Source organism: Molossus molossus, unplaced genomic scaffold (genome assembly GCF_014108415.1).
Source record: "Molossus molossus isolate mMolMol1 unplaced genomic scaffold, mMolMol1.p scaffold_m16_p_17, whole genome shotgun sequence".
NCBI classification, from domain to species: Eukaryota; Metazoa; Chordata; class Mammalia; order Chiroptera; family Molossidae; genus Molossus; species Molossus molossus.
The window spans coordinates 41,770,665-41,790,226 of NW_023425352.1; the positions used below are offsets into that span (position 1 = coordinate 41,770,665).

Below are 19,562 nucleotides of genomic sequence, written 5' to 3' on the forward strand. Positions count from 1 at the left end.
AAAATAGTCAACATCTCTAGGAAGAGTATGGAAAACAATCCAACAAACAGAATTACTTTGTACTTATTTTAGAAAACACTCCAAGCCGATATTTTTTAGGTATTCACTCATTTGTTTATGGAGATAATTGTAGTTTCACATAAAGTTGTAAGAAATAATACTGGGGCCCCTTGTAAACGTTGCCCAATTTCCCCCAATATTAAAAGTATAACACCCCGGGCCCATACTTACAAATAAGATTCTATTTGACTCCATCTGGAATACACTATGCAGGTCAGGTAAACAAATGCACATCATGAAAGGCACAAGGTCCTAGAGATGGTTTAGATCAGAGAAGCTGAAATGACTATGGAACACAGGGGCTGTAACAGGTTAACCAACTACAAATGCAGGTCTCTTCAGTCTGACAAAACAAAGTCAGGGATGGATAAAGAATACATGACTTCCAAAACACATGAGTTATGTTGAGAACATACAGGCTATGGGCTTAATTCAAATTCTAGAATATTAGAACTATGAGGACTTTACTTTTAGGCTGGATGGCAAATAGCATATGAATTAAAAATGAAAAATTCCCACTCCTTGCCTTTCCTCCCAACCCCCACAACTCAGTAGCTGTGGTACCTTTGGCAAGTCACATTAACTCTCCGAGTTCACTCGCTCATTGTCCATCTGGGGATGATAATGGCACCTACTTCACAGAATTGTTTTGAAGAGGAGATGAGAAAATCCATATAACAATGCTGGGCACAGATGAAGAGGTCACTGTTAGCTGATGCTGATGTGATTCATTTAAAATCTTTTAAAGTTTTCTAAACCTTGAAACTGTCGACATTTTGGACCGGATGGTTCTCTGCTGACGTGTGGGGAGGGGAGCCCTGTGCCCTGTGGCGTGTTCAGCAGCACTCCTGACCTCTGCCCACTAGATGCCAGTAGCACTCACCCTCCAACTGGGACACCAAAAGCGTATCTACATATTGCCAGATATCCCCACCGACGGAGGAGCAAACCAACCCTGGTTATTTGTTGTCGTCGTTGTTTTTTAAACCACTGCTTTTACAGGAACCAATTTAAGACAAAGAGATGAAGTACTACTTTCCCCAGTAGAAGCCATTTTCTAGTTAAAGCAACCAGTGGTACATACTGAAAGTACAAAAAATTTCAAGAAAGATGTAGAACTCACACACCACACACACACACACACACACACACACACATAATGAATAACATTTCTCAAAGATATTTGGAATTCTGTGCACTTCTGAGGCTGAAGTAATAGAGACCAGCTCTTTCTGACTTTCGAAGACTGTTCATCAGAATAACACATTAAATCATGTGGATGATCACCTCATCTAGTGGGATACCCGAGATGCTCCCATGTCAGAAATCCAAATATAAACTGCACCTGCAGCGAGAACACATCTCACAGCCCCTTGGAGGACCACTGTGTTCTAGAAAGTGTTCCTGAATCTCCCTGCACCACAGAATCACTAGGGGAGCTTTTCAAACCTGGAGATTTTCAGGCCTCATCTTTATATTTTAATTTTGCATTTTAAGAAGGGGAGCCCAGACATCTGTAAGTTTAGTAAGTACTTCCAAGTAATAGGGAACTTCTGGTCAAGTGGACAGTGTCTTGAAATGTGAGAGAGAAGGTCCTCTTTGTTTTGCCTCAACCTCAACATTAGAAAGACACCTACGGACCACACAGAATTCTTTATGGAAATAAGTATAATCTGCAAATAGACAGACTACATTAATGTTCCCCAGTGATCAACGTCAGTCACAAAGCTCCTGCCCAAATGGAAAGTTCAATTTGAAAATCATGATTTTAGAATAAAAGAATTAATTAGGTATCTCTGTGGAATTATGAATTCTAGTAGTAAGTCCTCCGTTATCTCCCATGACAGTTTTGCTACAAACTTTATACAGCTTTTGCTACAAACTCAATCACCCGTGGTCAAGCAAATCAGGGCTTGCTATACTTCGTCATGTGAAGCCTCCAACAGTCCTTGTGCACACTTTGAAAACAACAAGCAGCTAAAAAGACAGCCCTCATTCCATTTTCCATTCACACCACCAGAACAGGTGCTTACTAATGCCACAGAAGAAACATTTGCTCCAGCTCCAAGAGGCTATTGATTCAGTTAGAGGAATTCTGAGCCTAACTGTTGCATGTGGTTTGCAGCCTACAGGTGGGGTGACTAGCTGTCTGGATTGCCTGGGACTGAGGCTTTCTCAGCATGCAGAATTTCTAGTGCTAAAAAACAAACCGTCCTGGGCAAAGCAGGACATTTGGTCACCCTATGGACAGTCCCAAACCTGCCTTGCAGCTAGTTCCATCTCTATCACTTCTTTTCACTTGAATAGTGGTTCCAAGTATTAGGGAGTAAGCTTATGAAATTCCAGGTCTTCCACTCCAGACTTTCCAGAGACGAGGACTGAGGATCCCACGTTGAAAAGCTTCATGGTGATTACGATGTGCAGGGAGGTTCAGAAACACTATCTAAAGCACAGCACCCCGCCCCCAGGACTGCCACAAAATGTGTTCTTACTACAAGTGCTATTTTTAATTGGATTTCTAGAACAGAGAACATTTCAGGTATTTTACTAGGTGGGACTGACCTTTGTAACCTATAAATCCAAATTAAAAGTCAAGATTTTTATCTCAAGACATAGACACTAGCAATACTTCGCTCAGACCATCAATTCAGATGCCCACTGCAAAGATTAAACTTCACTTAAGTAATGCCCTAGTCAAGTCTAACATACGTTTGAAATCTATTTAAATAACATTAATTTATATTTATGAATGTTTGCTTTTAAAGGTTAATTGGTAGCATATTATAGCCAGGTATTCCTGTAAAAGTCACTTGGATTTTGTCTTTGTTACTAACTACTGACATTAAAAATTACATGTAAATCTCGGGGCTAGATGCTAGACTTGACGAGAAAATTTTAAGTCACTACAATCTTTTATAGACTTATGGCCATCTGTGCTAATCTTGTGCAATCACAATCTCATCAGGAATTTAGATACACACACACACACACACACACACAACTAAAGTTTCAAGGTATTCAAAGATAACTCTAGATATCCATTCACAGGCCCTGAATTAAGAACTCCTGATCTACTGTGGACACGAATATCTTCATTCTGAGCTACACAAGGATTAGAAAATGTATGGCCTTCCTATAAGTGTACCTTGGAAGCTAGGAACCAAACCACCCCATAACTTATATTATGAAAGTCTCTTTCAAAAAATGCCTGGGACTTTGGCAATATCCTTGCCAAACAAAGAGACACTGTAGGTTCCTGAGACCATCTAGTTTCCATATTATATAAAAAGGTTTTATTTTAAAGTTAGAGAAAAATACATGTCAAAGGATTACAAGGTCCAGTATAGGGGCTGGAGCTTCTTCACTTTCCCCATAGCAACACCCATGCAGTCATTTTAGATCATGGAGACTCCTATGTGTAAGCTCTGCAAAGATGAGAAACATCAGGATAGGCTTTACCTTTGAAATATGTAAGAGCTGTCGCTGCCTACTGCAGGGAGAGGGAGGGGGGATACAGGAAGGGGGATCTTTTTCATAGACTCTCTTGGAAGGGCTCTGAGACTTCTCAGATTCACCTTCATTTTAGAAAATCCAGCGGCCAACCCACAAGCCTCCTCTGTAAGGAGCCTTCTGCCCACGTCGGCCATTTGACCCTTAACAAGGAATATATTGACAACTCCTTTGTATGAGCATGTGTATTCCCCTTTTACAAGGAGTGTTAATAAGCTTGTTCAAAATCCTGTCCACCTAGAATGAGAAAATGCGCAACTTATTTTTGACCTTTTGAAAAAAATAAGACACCTATACACATAAAACTCACAAGGAAAAATATACATATATCCATGTCGCATTAAACGCTCTTTTCCAGATACTTGTGTACTATACAAAACACCAGATAACTCGAAAGTTCATTTGTATTTGGCTTCAGTCTTCTCTATATGTTTTTTTGTTGGGGTTGGTGGAAGAAGAAGGGTATTGTCTAATAACCTGACTTAAATCCCTAACTGGATTGACATTGGCCCCTGCCCAGTATTACTTGCATCTCATCCAAACACAATGGCCAACAAAGCAAGGAAGCTCACCAGGCAACAAGGACAGCCAGCTGGCCCCTGCATCCATGGGGAAAAGCTACCACTTACCAGCAGGGTCACACTAGGCCCCAGTGTCCTACTGTGAATAGTATTATTTCACAGGTCAGTGTAAGAATGTGACATAATATATATAAAATGCTTTTAGACCAGTGCCTGGATCATAGAAAGTCTTCAATAATAATAGTAGCTACCAATCAGTAGCTAGTAACCACTGTTATTAATAAACATTCAAAAACTGGAGATGAGTATTTTGCCTGCTTATACCATATGGGTCTGCCTTAAATAGTAATGTCTTGAATGTGCTATCACTAAAGGTATATCACCCTGTAAATCTCTCCTTCAGTTCCTGAAGTTAAGGGATATCTCGTGAAGCAAGCTTACCTAAGCCTATTTCTAACATCTATCCAGAAACCAGCCTGCAAACCTCTGACCCATTTGTGTTAATAAAGACAATCTGTGCCCTTACTTCTACTCATGTAAGTTAGTGTTTCTTTCCTAAGTCTTTCTGGGAGCATCACTTTGCCTTCTGCCTACTAGCCAGCATATCATCCCCTGGAATAAAACTAGAGAAACTAACAAACAAATGAAACCCAATTTTGAGACTTTTCCACACAGAAATTAATGAGAGAGAGAGAGAGAGAACAAGACAATATAGGATCAGAATGAGCTATTCTATTCACCTCCACTTCCCCAACAGTACAGAAGAAAGGAGGTAGCAATGTGGAAATTCCCCATCCCTCAATACCTCAAAAATATCATGAGTCTCAAAAACTCATGAGTTTCAAGCACAGATCATCTGAGTCCGGCAATATAAAATGAGTATATCACTTGTTTGCCACAGGATACCACGTAGGTAAATGGAGACTTAGGAGTTGTGATGGGTGCTTTTCCCTGACACCCATTTCTGGAAGTCTGACTCTTGACCCCCAGCTGGAGAGAAGGCTCCATGCACAGCACTAAGATCTTAATTCCCCCTGCTCCCTCTCAGCTTCCCAGTGTAATTCAAGCACCTCTTCAGCTTTCGTGATGCGCCAGGAACCGATTCCCACAGGGTGCCAGGTTCAGGATGAAGCAGCAAAAGGCTAAACTCTGCTGAGTACAAATAAGGACCCCCCGCCCCCAGCCTCTTACCTGCAGCATCAGCCCCTTCAGCAGGCACACTCTGGGTGGGCGCTGGGGCTGGGTCCTTGACTCCATGCACCTGAACAGCTTCTTCCTGGTTTGTCAAAAACGCAGAGCACAGATCAGTTTCGAGGGCTCGGAGCTTCAGCAAGGAATTCTGCCAGCAAAAGCAGAACATCGGGCTAGCTGAGGAGACGGCTAATGCACAAGAGTGGGTCTGCAGCTCTTGCAAACAGCTTTTCCCAGCGCCTGGCAGACAGAGGGTCGTGGCCACAGCTGCTTCAGGCAGAGACGGTTGTGCCAGTCTGCTGTGCGTTAGCCCACATGCAGCCTGTTTCTGCCTCATTTAAATCCTAACGTATATGGACTATCTGTGACACATGGGACTAGTGATTTCGTCAGCAAGAGACGCTGCAGCCAGAACCAATCTGAGGAGGTCTCTGCTTCCCGGGTGCTTGGGGTTTTACGCTTTGCAAGTGTTTCATTCATTGTGCTGACATCAGGAGCAGATGACATTGGCCCCTCCCAGGCTACCATTCACAAAAGCCAGCATCCCTGCACTGCAAAGACCGCAGTAGACCGCAGTGCACAGAGTTACTGCTGCCTGACACCTGGGAGGTGCTGTGGGGCTCCCGTATCTACATCGTATGTGGGAGGTGTGTGTCTGTGCATGTGTGTGTGTGTGCCTTCCGAACTTACTTCTCTCACGTGGAATGTTTGCAGCAGCCTTTGATCAAGGACAGAGCAGAGGGAAACGATCTGGGTCCCTCAGCGTGACCCAGCCAGTGAGGGAGAAGTAATTTACCTTTCATAGCTCCCCGCACAAGCTCTCCCGAGCCCCTTCATTTCTCATCCTAAGTTTCTCCCATGACTCCTAACAAGAACAAAGTCATACCGACTGACGCACATACCCTGCCATGATGCAGATGCCCAGCAAATTAATTCCCCGGACCAGGTGAAAGTGAGTCACGCCTGAGTCCCGGGCAAGGCGCTACTCCCCCGCAACTGGAAGGCTCTGCAGGCCTCCCCAGCTCCTCCACCCCCAGGCTCCTGGCAGGGACGGCTGCCTGGAGTGGAGACATTGGTCCTTTCCCTACTATGACCCCCCAACACATGCACACGCACACACACTCTCTCCTACTCCCACTCTGCCCTCCATATGTCCTATTCCCTCCATATCCTACTCCATGAACACAGCCATCCCTATCCTGTACACATCTTTATCTCTGTCTTCCACACCCTCAGGCCTAACCCCCATATTTCCATACTCTACTCGACACATATACTCTAACCCCCAAATACCTCACCTCCACTCCATATACGTACTCATTCCTTCACACACATCCTCATACCCAACTCCCACTCTTATATCCCAATTCACACCCCCCACTCCTACCCCCCACACCCTCATGTCTTGCATCATATAAACACCTACCCCCAACGTCTAATCATACCCCAAGCCCTCCCCCGACATGACACCTACTCCCACACACATACCCTAATCCCTTCTGTTGATGGGAGTCGATATGAACCTACAGCAGTGTTACAGCTGCTTATTGAGGAACATCTCGGCCATTCTGGAAGTGGCAGGTGCCTAGACAGGCCAGGACTCTCTTCTGCACGCTCCAGGAGGGGCAGACCTGCACACCCCTCACCCTGCGCAAGGGCTGCCACCTGAAGACCCACAGCTCAGATGAAGCATCTAACTGAGACCGGGCCATGTTTTACGGTTTCCTCCTCCATTCTGGGACGTTTTCCCTGCAGCTAAGTATGGAAACGAGAGCCCAAGGTTGCCGACAGGAGGTGCGGAAGGGACAAGGGCACTCGGTTTCTGGAAAGATTTAGTAACCAAACATCTGGAAGGCAAAAAACAACACAATTCCAGGCTAGCTTCCTACTGCTGGACGTTGGAAATCAGAGTGACCTCTCAGAGGAGCAAAACTACTCAGAAAATTAAGAAATAATGCCATGAGAATGTAAAAAGGGGTAGCTGCTAAACAACAACAACAGTATGATGGTTCCTCAAAAAATTAAAATTAGAACTCCCACATGATCTGGCAATTCCACAGTTGGCTATTATATACCCCAAAAGTATGAAAATCAGAGACTGGTACAGACATGTGTATACCCATACTTATAGCAACGTTATTCACAATAGCCAAGAGATGTGTTATAGACTGAACTATGTCTCTCCCAAATTCACATGTCAAAACTCTAACCCCCAAGTGACTATATTTGTAGATGGGGCCTTGAAGGAGGGAACTAAGGTACAATGAGGTCATAAGGGTTCAATACGACTGGTGGAGAGAGAGAACAGGGAAGCACACATGCAGGAAAGGCCCTATTAGGAAACAATGAGAAGGGACCATCCACAAGCCAAGAAGAGAGGCCTCAGGAAAAAGCAACTCTACCAACACCTTGCTCTTGGACATTCAGCCTCCAGAACTGTGAGAAAAGAAATGTCTGTTGCTTAAGCCGCTCAGCCTGAGGTATTTAGTACAGCATCCCTAACAGAGCATGAGCAGACTGATACAAAGTGAAGAGCCCGAGTGTTCCTCCGAAGATGAACTGGTAGACAAAATGTGGTATATACTTACAAGAAGGTATTCTTTAGACTTAAAAAGAATTAAAATTCTGACACGTGACAACATGCATGAACCCTTAGGACCTTGTGCTAAGTAAAATAAGCCACTGACACAAGGACAAATATCTAGCAGGTGGTGGTTGCCAGGGTCTGGCGGGGTGGGGAGGAGGGGGGAAAGGGAGTTAGTGTTTAATGCTAAACACGAACACTTTCAGATTGGAAAGAGGAATGAAGATCTGGAGACGGTGGGTGGTGGTGATGGGTGCACAACAGCGTGAACTGCCTAATCTACTGAACTGGATGCTTAAAAATGGTTAAAATGATAAATTTTATATTACATATATTTTACCCCAATTTAAATTATGAAAGAAAGAGAGAGCGAAAGAAAGGCCAGTCCCGCCCTGGCTGGTTTGGCTCAGCGGTTAGAGCGTCGGCCTGCGGTCCAGAGAGACCCGGGTTCGGTTCCCGCTAGGGGCATGTACCTCGGTTGCAGTTTGTCCCCGGCCCTGGTTGGTCGTGCGGGTGGCAGCCACTCGATGTGTCCCTTTCACATCGATGTTTCCCTCTCTCTCTCTTCCTCTCTCTCCCTCCCACTCTGTCTGTACAAAAAAAAAAAAAAAAATCCTCAGGTGATGATTTAAATAAAAATAAATCTTTAAAAAAAAGAAAGGCCAGTCCCTCCCTACCTTTAGAGGGAGGATGTGGAACCAGCTGCCTCTCACAAGTTCTGTTGGGGCTCCTGTAGACTCTGCAAAGCAGACGAGGACACGACCTTCACACAGAGCCAGGGGCCCTATCAGCTCTGCTACATCCTATGCATGGGACAATGGGCAACCCCCTGACTATTCTGAGCCCTATTTCTGCATCACCTGCTGTAAAAATTAAATGAGGGCAGGCACTTTGCACAGCACCAGCATGTGGCCAACCCTCAAGGACTGTACACAGTGGTTATTATAAATATCTCCAAACCCCAGAGGCTGCCAAGCAGAGCCAAACTCTACATCAGCTCTGAGGCCTTGACTCATCACTTTGCCACCCAGGGCCTCACTTTCTGCCTCTGCCTAGTAAGGACCTGAGACTAGATGACTTCTAAATATCCCTCCAACTGTAAAGGAGAGAAAAGCAAATGTGCACCGATCCTGATGATGGCGTACAGAGTCTGGCATGGAATGGGTGTTTAGACAGTGTTGGTGGAACTCAACCAAGTGTGCATGTAACACAAACAGCAAATAATTCACTGCAGAGGAGTCTGTCAGTTCACGTTCAGAGGCCTCTGAATGCCCACTGAGAGTGAGGAATAATGGCTAAGAGTAGTAATGGGGCTGTGCTCACCCACTGTCCCCTCCCACCTCCTCCCTCACTTGTCCTCATACTGGAGCAGTGATGATACGCTAAGCTTCAAAGGAGGTCTGTTTGCCTGGCTGGTTTATTCCCCTCTGAGATACTATATAGCAGTCAACTTAAAGGAAAGGGGAAGAAAAAATGTCAAAGAGAACAGGAGAGAGGAGATGAAGGTCTCAAGGGAAAAGAAGGCCTCCACAGAGAAGGTTAAACATGCGCTGTTGGAAAGTGAGGACAAGAAGAAACTCTGCAGCCCACTTATCATCAACTATCTCCCTCACCCACATCAAACTGATCCATGACCTGAGAACAACCTGCTGTTGCTCAGCACACAGACAAGGGGTGGAGACTCGAACACTGTGTGTGGGATGGGGTCATAAAGGGGTCTCTCTCCTGATGACCAGGGATCCCAGGACAGGGGGCTTTACCTGTGAGCAATCTACACCACTGTCTCATACACGTTCTGCCAGTGGGTGATGGAAGTCATCCAGCCTGTCCCATCACCAGTGAGAGGCCCACGAGCAGCATGTACTACACACACAAGGGTCACGACCCCATGCAGGTGTCACCCCACCACACGGCTCCCTGGCTCTGGCAGCTTTCAATACACAGAGAGCCGCACTAGGCTCCGGAGTAGGAGCCTGATGTCAGCCCCTTCCTCATGGGACGTACAGTCTAGTTGGGAGACAGTTAATAAGTAAGTGAACAAATCAAACGATGATGACAGTTATTACTGTCACAGGGCTACGCAGGAAAGAAAGGACAAACCCAGGGAAAGACAAGTAAGCAACTCCATGATCTTGCCTGACTTAGTGACTTTTAATGCACGAATATGGTTTCCCCTACAGAAAAACAAAGGGTAGTCAGTCCCGGTGGTCCTAATGGTACCTCAGCCCAGCCCTTCTCTTACTAGGACTTCCGTCCTGTGAGGCTCTCAATCTCCGGTCCATCTGCCAGCCTGCTACTGCTTTTCCAGGTTTACATGCAGAGTCTCCCTGAATGGATTTCTAGGATCTGCAGGAAAACTGAGCAAAAGTTGATGGGTCCTCAAGGAACAAGTGCCTCTGCTTCCCCAACGCTCCCATCTGGTTATGCAAGAAGCCAAAGAGCAGTCCATAAAACCTAGGTGTGGTTTTCTGAAAGCTGGTTTTTCTCCTTTGCATAATGGAAAATATGCTGCTTGTTTTAGAAAATACTCCACTTGTTTTCTCTCCTCTACAATTACCAGGTCCCATTTAGTTGGGTTGGAATGGAGAACACCCACACAGGCTGATGGTTACATGCTATTTTCGGGCGCCTTGGTCTGCAATTCACCAACTGCAGAGCACAGACAACTTTTTAATTTCTATGAAGAGGTTTAGTGGCCCTCTCCCATCCCTTTATCTATCCAAGAACTGTATATAGATTCTCCAGGGTGATAGGAAGCAAACTCAAATTGGAAATTTGCTCAAATTTGAGGATACAACTTGGTCCCTCAACATCCCCCTATTGTCACTTGCCACTTTTCTTCCCTGACTTTTCATATTTCCTGTATATACTCCCCCCAACACACACACACACACACACACACACACACACACACACACACCCTTCCTTTCTACCTCCTCCCTGCCCCCTCTTCCCCAGGCCCAATTCAGCTATCATTGTCCCAGCCAAATTTCCATCAAATTCTTGAGCCAGTTCTGATTACCTTATCTAAACAGGGCCCCCCAGTTTCTCTGTTACTGCTTTGTTTATTTCCTTCCCAATGCTCACTATAATATATAATTTGTATTTGTCTGCTTGTTCATTGGCTCCTTCCAGCTCCCGCAGGGCTGGAACCATGCCTCCATTGTTCACTGCTGGACCCAGAACAATGAGTAGAGCAGGAGGCAGGCAACCAATAAAGAGACTGCCATTGTGCATTAGTTTTGTTTTCCTGGATCCTTTAGGCAGTACTTGGGAGGCCGTTCTGAGTAGCCAAATTCAAGCCCTCCTGCTGCCCTGGTTTAGAAATGTTAAAATGTAAACATCGTTAGGGAGTTTGTTAAAGATGAGCATTCCAGGGCAGGAATCACCCCAGAGACTTGGATTCTGTGGTCTGGGGTAGCCTCATTTAGATGCAGGAAGTCCAAGGTCCACACTCTGAGAAATATTTCCCTCTTTCGGAGGGTCTTGACCCACTCTAATGCTACCTTGCTTGCCCACATAGCTCCACCTTTCCCAGGGACCATAGCTTTTCCCCAGCTCTCTGACATCCTCACTAGCCTCCTGCCCCCACCTCTCCTGATGAACTGAAGTTGCTTACGTCCCAGCATGCCTTGCAGCCAATTCTAACTGAAGGATGACACAACTAGCTCAGCCCATCCCAGCTTCCTCTGCATGGGATGGTTCCACATTACCCAAAGGAGAAACTCAATGTCAAATAACAAGCTATTCAGTGCAAGTAGCCTTCTGTGGACAAGAAGATCCAGGTCCTTATCTGGTGCTAGCAGCACTTAAACAAAAACAATACACCACCACACACCATAGCCAAACAAATGGTTTCAACCTGGGAAGGGGGAGTCCTGAACTTAGTTGAATCTCATTGTAACACCCTCATCCTGTCCACTTTATTAAATAAACAATAAAAACAAGATGTTTGAGAGAGAATAATAGTTTCATTCATTCATATTTTAATTCAGGACTTGGAGCTTTTCTAGACAAGACCTTGATTTTCTAAAAATAGAACGTGTCTCATGTTCAACTCATAGAATGGGCTTCAGTTGTTTCTCTTTGGAGTTTCTAGTCATTAAACTATTCAAAAGCACAGCTATTAAGATAGACAAACCCCTAACAAATCATTTTTTTCCAGAACATCAATTATATCCCACAGGCTAAGTCTACAATTTTAGTCCATGCTGTAGGCCATATAGTTATTATTTGTGGCTACTTAAGTTCCCAGTTTTTTAGCCCTGAAAATATTCTGTTTAAAAACTACACTTAGTAAAAATGTGCCCAGTAGAGGGCCCACTGGGACTTTTAATCCCAAATTTGCCATGAACTCATTCTGTGTCTGTGGGCAAACCATCCAATTACGCTGGCCTGTCGAACCTTTATTTATTTATTTTTTCTCATGAGACTACTTTCATTTCTAAAACTGGATGTGTATTAAGAATTCATAACCATCCCTCTGGAAAATCATAAAAGCACGTGCCATGAGAAATAAGTTACTTACCTATGCCTCTAAAGATGGCAGGTCACACTGGAAAGCATTAGCCATTTCCTCAAATACCGATATTGTTGTTAGGACACAAGAAAATTAAGCTTTTGTTTGCCTTACAATCTGAGTGTTACCGCTCTACGGAAACCACCCATGTCCTACAAAGGGTAAAACGTACCAACCCTAGCAAGGCCAGGCTTCGCACACCGAGTTGATGTGTGTCACCCACTATAATTCCATGAAAAGTGGGGGTGACCAATTTAATTCTACTGCAGCTCCCACACCGCACCCCAGTACCAAACCTGGAGCTTCTTAGTAAGTCGAAAGAAAACATGACTCGTTAGGAAAAAATATCCCAAAAGTCACAGTGTTCAGGCAAAATGTTGGTCTTAGGACCAGCAGACGTGTTTGTTAAAAGTTGGCAGAGGTGGGGGTGGGGGGTGCAGACTATTATAAAAGCTGTCGGCTTTCCATTTTGACAAGTGACAATGTGTGGGGAAATAATAAAAACTCCCTTTCATTTCATTATGAAATGACATTTTTTAAGAACAATCTCTATGCTCAAGGGGTCTTAGTAGATGTCGGCTTGATGGAAAACTCACCACATGCTTCTTTTCCCCTTTAACTACAACACAGGCTCACACGTGGGAGCCAGTGAAGTAGATCCAGCTCCTTCCGGCCTTCCGTGAGAGGGCAGGGCATTAGGAGTGTGAAGAAGATTAAATGAGAGTGTGAGAGACAAGGAAAAGGACAGAGATGCCACGCAAGCACGAGCAGGGGCCAACCGGACGGAGCCGCAGCGGAGTGTGGGAGACGGGGGAGGCTGGTTGGCAAAAGGCAGACACAGGTGGATCAGTGTTGCCACAACTTCTCTGCCCAGCCCAACACCTCTCGAGTTTCTCCAAGTTACTTCTCAGACAAGAAAGAATATGGGCAGCTGCTAGCATGGCTTCGGCCTTTTCTGCCAATACCACGCTAAGGACGCCCTGGACAGCGAAAACCGCACACCTGATTCCCCTGGAAACAAGAAGCCAGACTGGAGAGGTGCCTCCGAATGGTGAGCCAGGATAAACCAGGCCTGGAAACAGCTCAGAGTTTCTTTGCTGTGCAGTTCATTCAACAGGGAATTAAAAAACTAGGGTTCACACCGTCACCTCACGGGCCAAAGGATGTCCTCACTGACAGTGACAAGAAACTTGGCTCAAAGTAAATGAATCACAGGACACCATTTCAGCCTCCAGCTGAGTAAGACATCTGAGTCGGGAGGCAAGATCACATGATCTCAGCTTAGAAAACCACACCAGAAAAATGCCAAATGGCATCCTGCAGTAGGCCAGCACACAGGAAAATTACCTGGGATGTTCTGCTTCCAAGACACCGGCGTTCATTCATCCATCTTCTGATCAGAGCACTCCCAGACCCAAAGTGGGAAGTGTGGTCTCTGTGAGCCAACCTAGGCAAACCCCAAGGTCACAGTGACTGGGTTAAGAAAGGGCAACATGCCCCAAGCCAGATAAATGAGACTCATATGTAGAACTTTTCAGAGCTGGAAAGGACTTCCACTGTGTGGTTGGCAGAATCCAAAAGACAGCCCCCAGATCCCTATACCCAGGTTGGTCAATCAAACATTAGTAGGTGCTGCTATGAAGGTATTTTGCAGATGTAATTGAAGTCCTAATTCAATTGACCAAGGACACAGGATAATTTGGGAGGGCCTGACCCATTCAGGTGAACCCTGTAAAAGCAGAGAATGTGCTCCAGTTGGTGGAAACTGGACAATATCAGAGAGCACAGGAGGAGTCAGTGTTGCTGTCTCAAAGATGAAAAGATCCATGTGAGGAGGAACTCGGGCAGCTTTTAGAAGCTGGGAGATGCGCCCAGCTCATGAACAACAAGGAAACAGGGATCACACTCCTACAACTGCAAGGGAATAAATTCAGGCAACAACCTGAATGGGTTTGGATATGAACTCTTGTCCGGAACCTCCAGCTGACAGTCCATTGCAGCCAATGCTTTAGTTACAGTCTTATGCAACCTTCAACAGAGAATCTAATTGAGTCCACCCAAGTTTATGACCTATATTACTGTGAACGGATACATGGGTGTTTATAGCTTCTAAGCTTTTTAGTGACTTGTTACATACTAATAGAAAACTAATATACACTGGAATGCCCAGCTGAATAATGTGTCCCTGCCCTGGTCGGTGTGGCTCAGTAGTTAGGGTATATCCCAGGCACCAAAGGGTCACAGCTTTGATTCCCCATCAAGGGCACGTACTTGGGTTGCAGGTTCATCCCCAGCTCTGGATGGGGCATGTGCAAGAGTCAACCCGTCTCTGTCTCCTTCTCTTTATCTCTCTTCCTCTGTCCCTCCCTTCCACTCTCTCTGAAAATCAATAGAAAAAATATCCTCAGGTGAGGATTAAAAAAAAAAGAATAACCTTTACCTAGAGAGGGGTTGACCTACAGATAAAACCCACTTAGGGAGGCAGAGCCCAGAGATGGCATCTACACAAGTCTTTAATCCCTGGCTCTAGCCATGCATGCAGCCTATCTCAATCCTTAAGTTTCAGCTGTGTGAATCGACAAAATCTTGTTATTTATTAAGGCCAGGGTGAATTAATTTTTAGTCACAAAAAAAAAAAAAAAAAAAAACCCAGATGCATGGAAAAAAAAAAAAAGAAGAATACTTAATCAATCCTGGGTTTGCATTTCAACATAAAAATCCAGCTGCCTATTCTACAGAAATAAGACCATTTCAGCCAACTCAGGAATATCAAAGGACTAAAGAAAACTCTTGATGGACCATTATTTTTTCCCCAAAATTAAAACAATTTTGAGGGAGAAACACATTCATGAACAAAACAGCAAGTAGCATTTTGAAATCTGATATGGCTTGATGCCAAAATATATGCTGGAACTATGCATGGTAATAAAAAGACAATCAAATCCATCTGGCCAATGTAGCTGAGTGGTTGAGTTTCAACCCATGCACCAAGAGGTTGCCGGTTTGATTCCTGGTCAGGGCACATGCCCAGGTTGTGGGTTCAATCCCCAGTGGGGGGCATGCCGGAGACCAACTGATGTTCTTTCTCATTGATGTTTCTATCTCTCTCTCCCTCTCACTTCCTCTCTCTCTCTCAAATCAATAAAGGAAAAATAAATAAATAAAAAGACAATCAAATCCTTCACGTGGAGACACACAGACACATGTATATAGGTTCAAAAAGGGGCTCCAGAAATGTGTAAATTGGTCTACTTTTAATAAAATTAAAGTATTAAAGGATTCTTCATAGACTTTAAAGAGGAAGATATGCTTAATGTTAAGGCTAATGCTAAGCTATTTTGACTAGCGTAATTCAAAAAATAAGAGGTAACAGTAGCATGTGAAGGAAAATAAATTTTTCATATTGATTTGGGTAGATAAATCATCTCTTTCATAGCCAACTTTAAAAAAAAAAAAAAAAAAACCAGATGTCCCCTTCACAGAATAAACCTTGATTAAAAATTCAAGGTTTAACTTGTGATTAATATTAGGTCATTATCGAGCATTTGTTGGTTTTATTGGTTACCAGGGGAAATGGCACAGGCAATGTTTCTATGCCAACTATTCTCATGAAGGAACAAAGGGATTAGAATTTTCTCCAACTGCAGCAACCATTTCTTCTTCCTACTCCCCACTTCACAGAGTTAGACAGGTGGTAGCAGGGTGGGAAGGATGGTTTGCATTACCCTTTTGACCCTCACTGCTAAGTCAATCAATTGCTCCCCTATAAAAGGCAATGTCTTCCTCTCCCCACACGTAACCTGGATATGTATGATTCAGTGACTTCCATCTAGGTTGGCTTCTTCCTCTCCATCAGTGGCCCTTTCCATATTCAGTTACTTCAACATCAGGCTGATCAACATGCTATTATCTGGCCCTGTAATTCCTCAGTCCCTTCAAGTATAAGGCCACGTCCACCTAACTATGGCTGGCCATCTCAGCAGGTTGCCATACACTTCCAGGAACTCAAACCTTCTAAAAACAACCTCTATCCCTTCCATCTCTTCTACTCAGCCCTGAAAGTGAACTTATTCTATCCTCTTCATTATATTAAGGTTCTAGATTCCTCTGTTCTAATCATCAACCATCCCACTTAGACTCCTTAGCTCATGAGAACCATATGTCTCCACAGTTGGATTCAGGGGACACGCACATACCAAAAAACAAAAAGCCAGAAGCACTTTGCTCAATTACCCTTTAACACTTAGCTACCTTGAAATCCTCATATTCTGAGCAAAAGACTGGTGTGACTTCTATTCATATTCCCATTTCAAAGTTAAACTACTTCTCTTGGGTAAACTTATTAACCCATGGCAATTTTTTTTATATATTTATAAGCTAAACTCCTTAGACCTGAAGAGGATAAATTGTAGATTGGTCTATGCCCAGCATAAGACAGTTTCATACCAACAAGCCTCAAAGGGAAAGGAAAGAAGAAATCCATAGAAGGGCAACCAAATACAAATTACTTTTAGTGCCAGTTGGCTTGTGACTGACCTTACCTCTATGGTCTTTAAAATTCCAGGAAAAAAATGTGAATGGAAACAAACTCTTATTCACACAGCAGAAACTTAATCCAAAAGTTAATACCTTCAAAATATCTATCAGATAATAAAATAAAACATTTTTCCTGAGCCCAAAAGTCGTGGACATTTTTTAAGGTGACCACTTCCTTCTGTAGGATGATGACCTAAGAGTTGGGCAAGTATCATGGCAGAACTAGACAGAAAGTCCAAGTTGATCCAGATCTTCAATCTGTTCCTTAGAAAGACTCTTACTGTTTCAGATCCTCAATCACCTTCAGTTCTTCACCTCTGACCATGCAGCCCCTCTCTCTCAGGTAAGACTGATAAGTGTGTTAAGCACATATGTCATTTTAATAGCACTGTTTAGTTAGAATTCACTCCCGAATCCTGGCCTTGGGTGGTTGCCCTTGAGAACGACTTACCCCAGAGTAACAATGGGGTAACTTGCCTCCTTCCATCCTGATGGGAACCTATGACTAAATTCTACAAGCACTGGGGAAAAATAAAAGGTGGAATCGATCAGTGTTAAAAATGGAAAGGAGTCCTAGAGTTAACCCAATTCAAAACTTCCTGCCCCGGTAGTTGGAAACACGATCCCAGCCTCTGCTGGCACCGTTGGTAGTTGCCAGAGGTGTAGGGCTTTTGTTTTTTTAAACTACTCACTGCAGAGCTAGTCAGCAGCCAATATGTCCAACAGAAACAACACGCCGCCCAGCAACCTGCCACAGTTACAGAAATCTGATCAAGTGGGACCCGCCGGCCTACGCAGAGGCGTTTCTACAACAGTATAATCACTACAAATCCAATGTGGAGATGTTCAGATTACAACCAAATAAACTCAGCAAAGAACTGGCAGAGCTGGTGATGTTTATAGCACAGATTGGTCACTGCTGCCCAGAACATTTAAGGGACTTGTCCTCAAGAGTTGAAAGATGTTCTCTCCTACAATCACACCGTGTTGGATCCAGATCTTCGAATGACATTTTGCAAAGCTTTGATCTTGCTGAGGAATAAGTATCTCATCCATCAAGTTTGCTACAACTCTTCTCTGAACTTCGGCGCTGCCATGATAAGCTTCTGTGAAAGACTTTATACACGCTATTGTGACTGATATATAAGTGCAAGACACAAGAACCAGAAAGTGAACGGAGTGTGGCAGAATTTTATGTACACCATGCTAAGAGACAGCAATGCAGCTGCAGCCACCATATCCTGAGTGATGACTGAACTCTACAGAAGAAACATCTGGAATGATGCCAAAACTGTCAATGTGATCACAACTGCATGTATCTCTAAAGTCAACCAAGATATTATCTGCTGCTCTGACATTCTTCCTTGGGAAAGATGAAGAGGAGAAATAGGACAGTGACTCAGAACCTGAGGATGAAGGACCAACAGCAAGAGACCTGCTAGTGCAGTATCCACGGGGAAGAAAAGCTCCAAACACACGAAAAGCTTGGAAAAGGCTATGAAACTGCTCAAGAAACAAAAGAGGAAACAAAAACCAGAGGTGTTTAACTTTTCCGCTATTCACGGGATTCATGATCCCCAAGATTTTGCCGAAAAACTACTAAAGCCGCTAGAGAGCTCTAAGGAGAGATTGGAAGTGAAGATGATGCTCATGAACCTCATTTCCAGATTGATGGGAATTCATGAGGTTTGAATCACATCGTTTCTCTTGGTGGATATTAGAAATAGAATTATTCTTGGTAAAAAGAAAGCCACTAAGGTAGACTGGCTTAATTTTATCCCCCCACCATACCCCCAAACATTTAAATCCATAAAATTTAGAGAAGAATAAAATACTTTACTCTGGGAAAAACAAAAACAAAACCAGAAAATTTCCTGCTTCAATTTTACAAATGAAAAACTAAAAGAAGTTGATAATGGTGCTTTATGAAATGTAGTCTGGGAGCTGGAAAATAGTACTTTGAGACAAGTTTTCTCAGGACAGAGAGGTCCATTTGTTTTCTTTATACGTCTGTTATTTTTCTTAATTGGAACTGAAGCCAGGAATGAGACCTATAAGGATGTGGAAAGAGAAAACAAATTTCTTTATTTTGTCCTTCAACAACTTTTTGATCTATTGAATGCTTATCAATTACATGACCATGGGGGGACAACTAAAACCAAGGATTAAGGTGGATAAGACACTGACAGGTGTCAAGTACAGAATATTTTTCAATCAGGATCCAGGAGTCCCCAACAAATAAAATCTCTTGATACCTCATAGAGGCAGCGTCTGACAGCTCAGGTCAATGGCAAGAGGGAGACTTAATCAGTTTTTCAGAAATGAACTCCTGTGGCATAGTCCCAGAGACACCAAAACTCATAGAATAGAGACACAAGTCCTATTAAGATACTCAAGGTCGAAAACTGGGAACTTGAGACTGCAGAAGAGCAATCACACCTACACACATGCCATGTGAAAACAAGAAATGAGTGAGTTTTTAGTTCACTGGGATAAAATGGGGACACACACAAACTCAGGTGCTCATATATGCTGTACCATGTATCAATCTTACTGGGCATAGGAGACCTTGGGTTAAGTACCAGCTCTGGAAGTAAACTGCATTGAACCCCAGCTATCATTCAAAAGGTAGAAGTAAAAT

The 19,562-nt window shown here is 43.8% G+C and overlaps 1 protein-coding gene across 2 annotated transcripts in view; it reads right to left on the reverse strand.

Annotated features, from left to right (window-relative positions):
* Positions 1 to 19,562, reverse strand: part of FAM13C (family with sequence similarity 13 member C) — a 142,958-nt gene that overhangs the window by 35,969 nt on the left and 87,427 nt on the right. For both annotated transcript variants that reach the window (XM_036265152.1, XM_036265151.1), the window contains one exon: positions 5,283 to 5,367. In XM_036265152.1, coding sequence (XP_036121045.1) covers positions 5,283 to 5,367 — 85 coding nt within the window. The remainder of the gene's footprint in view (positions 1 to 5,282; positions 5,368 to 19,562) is intronic.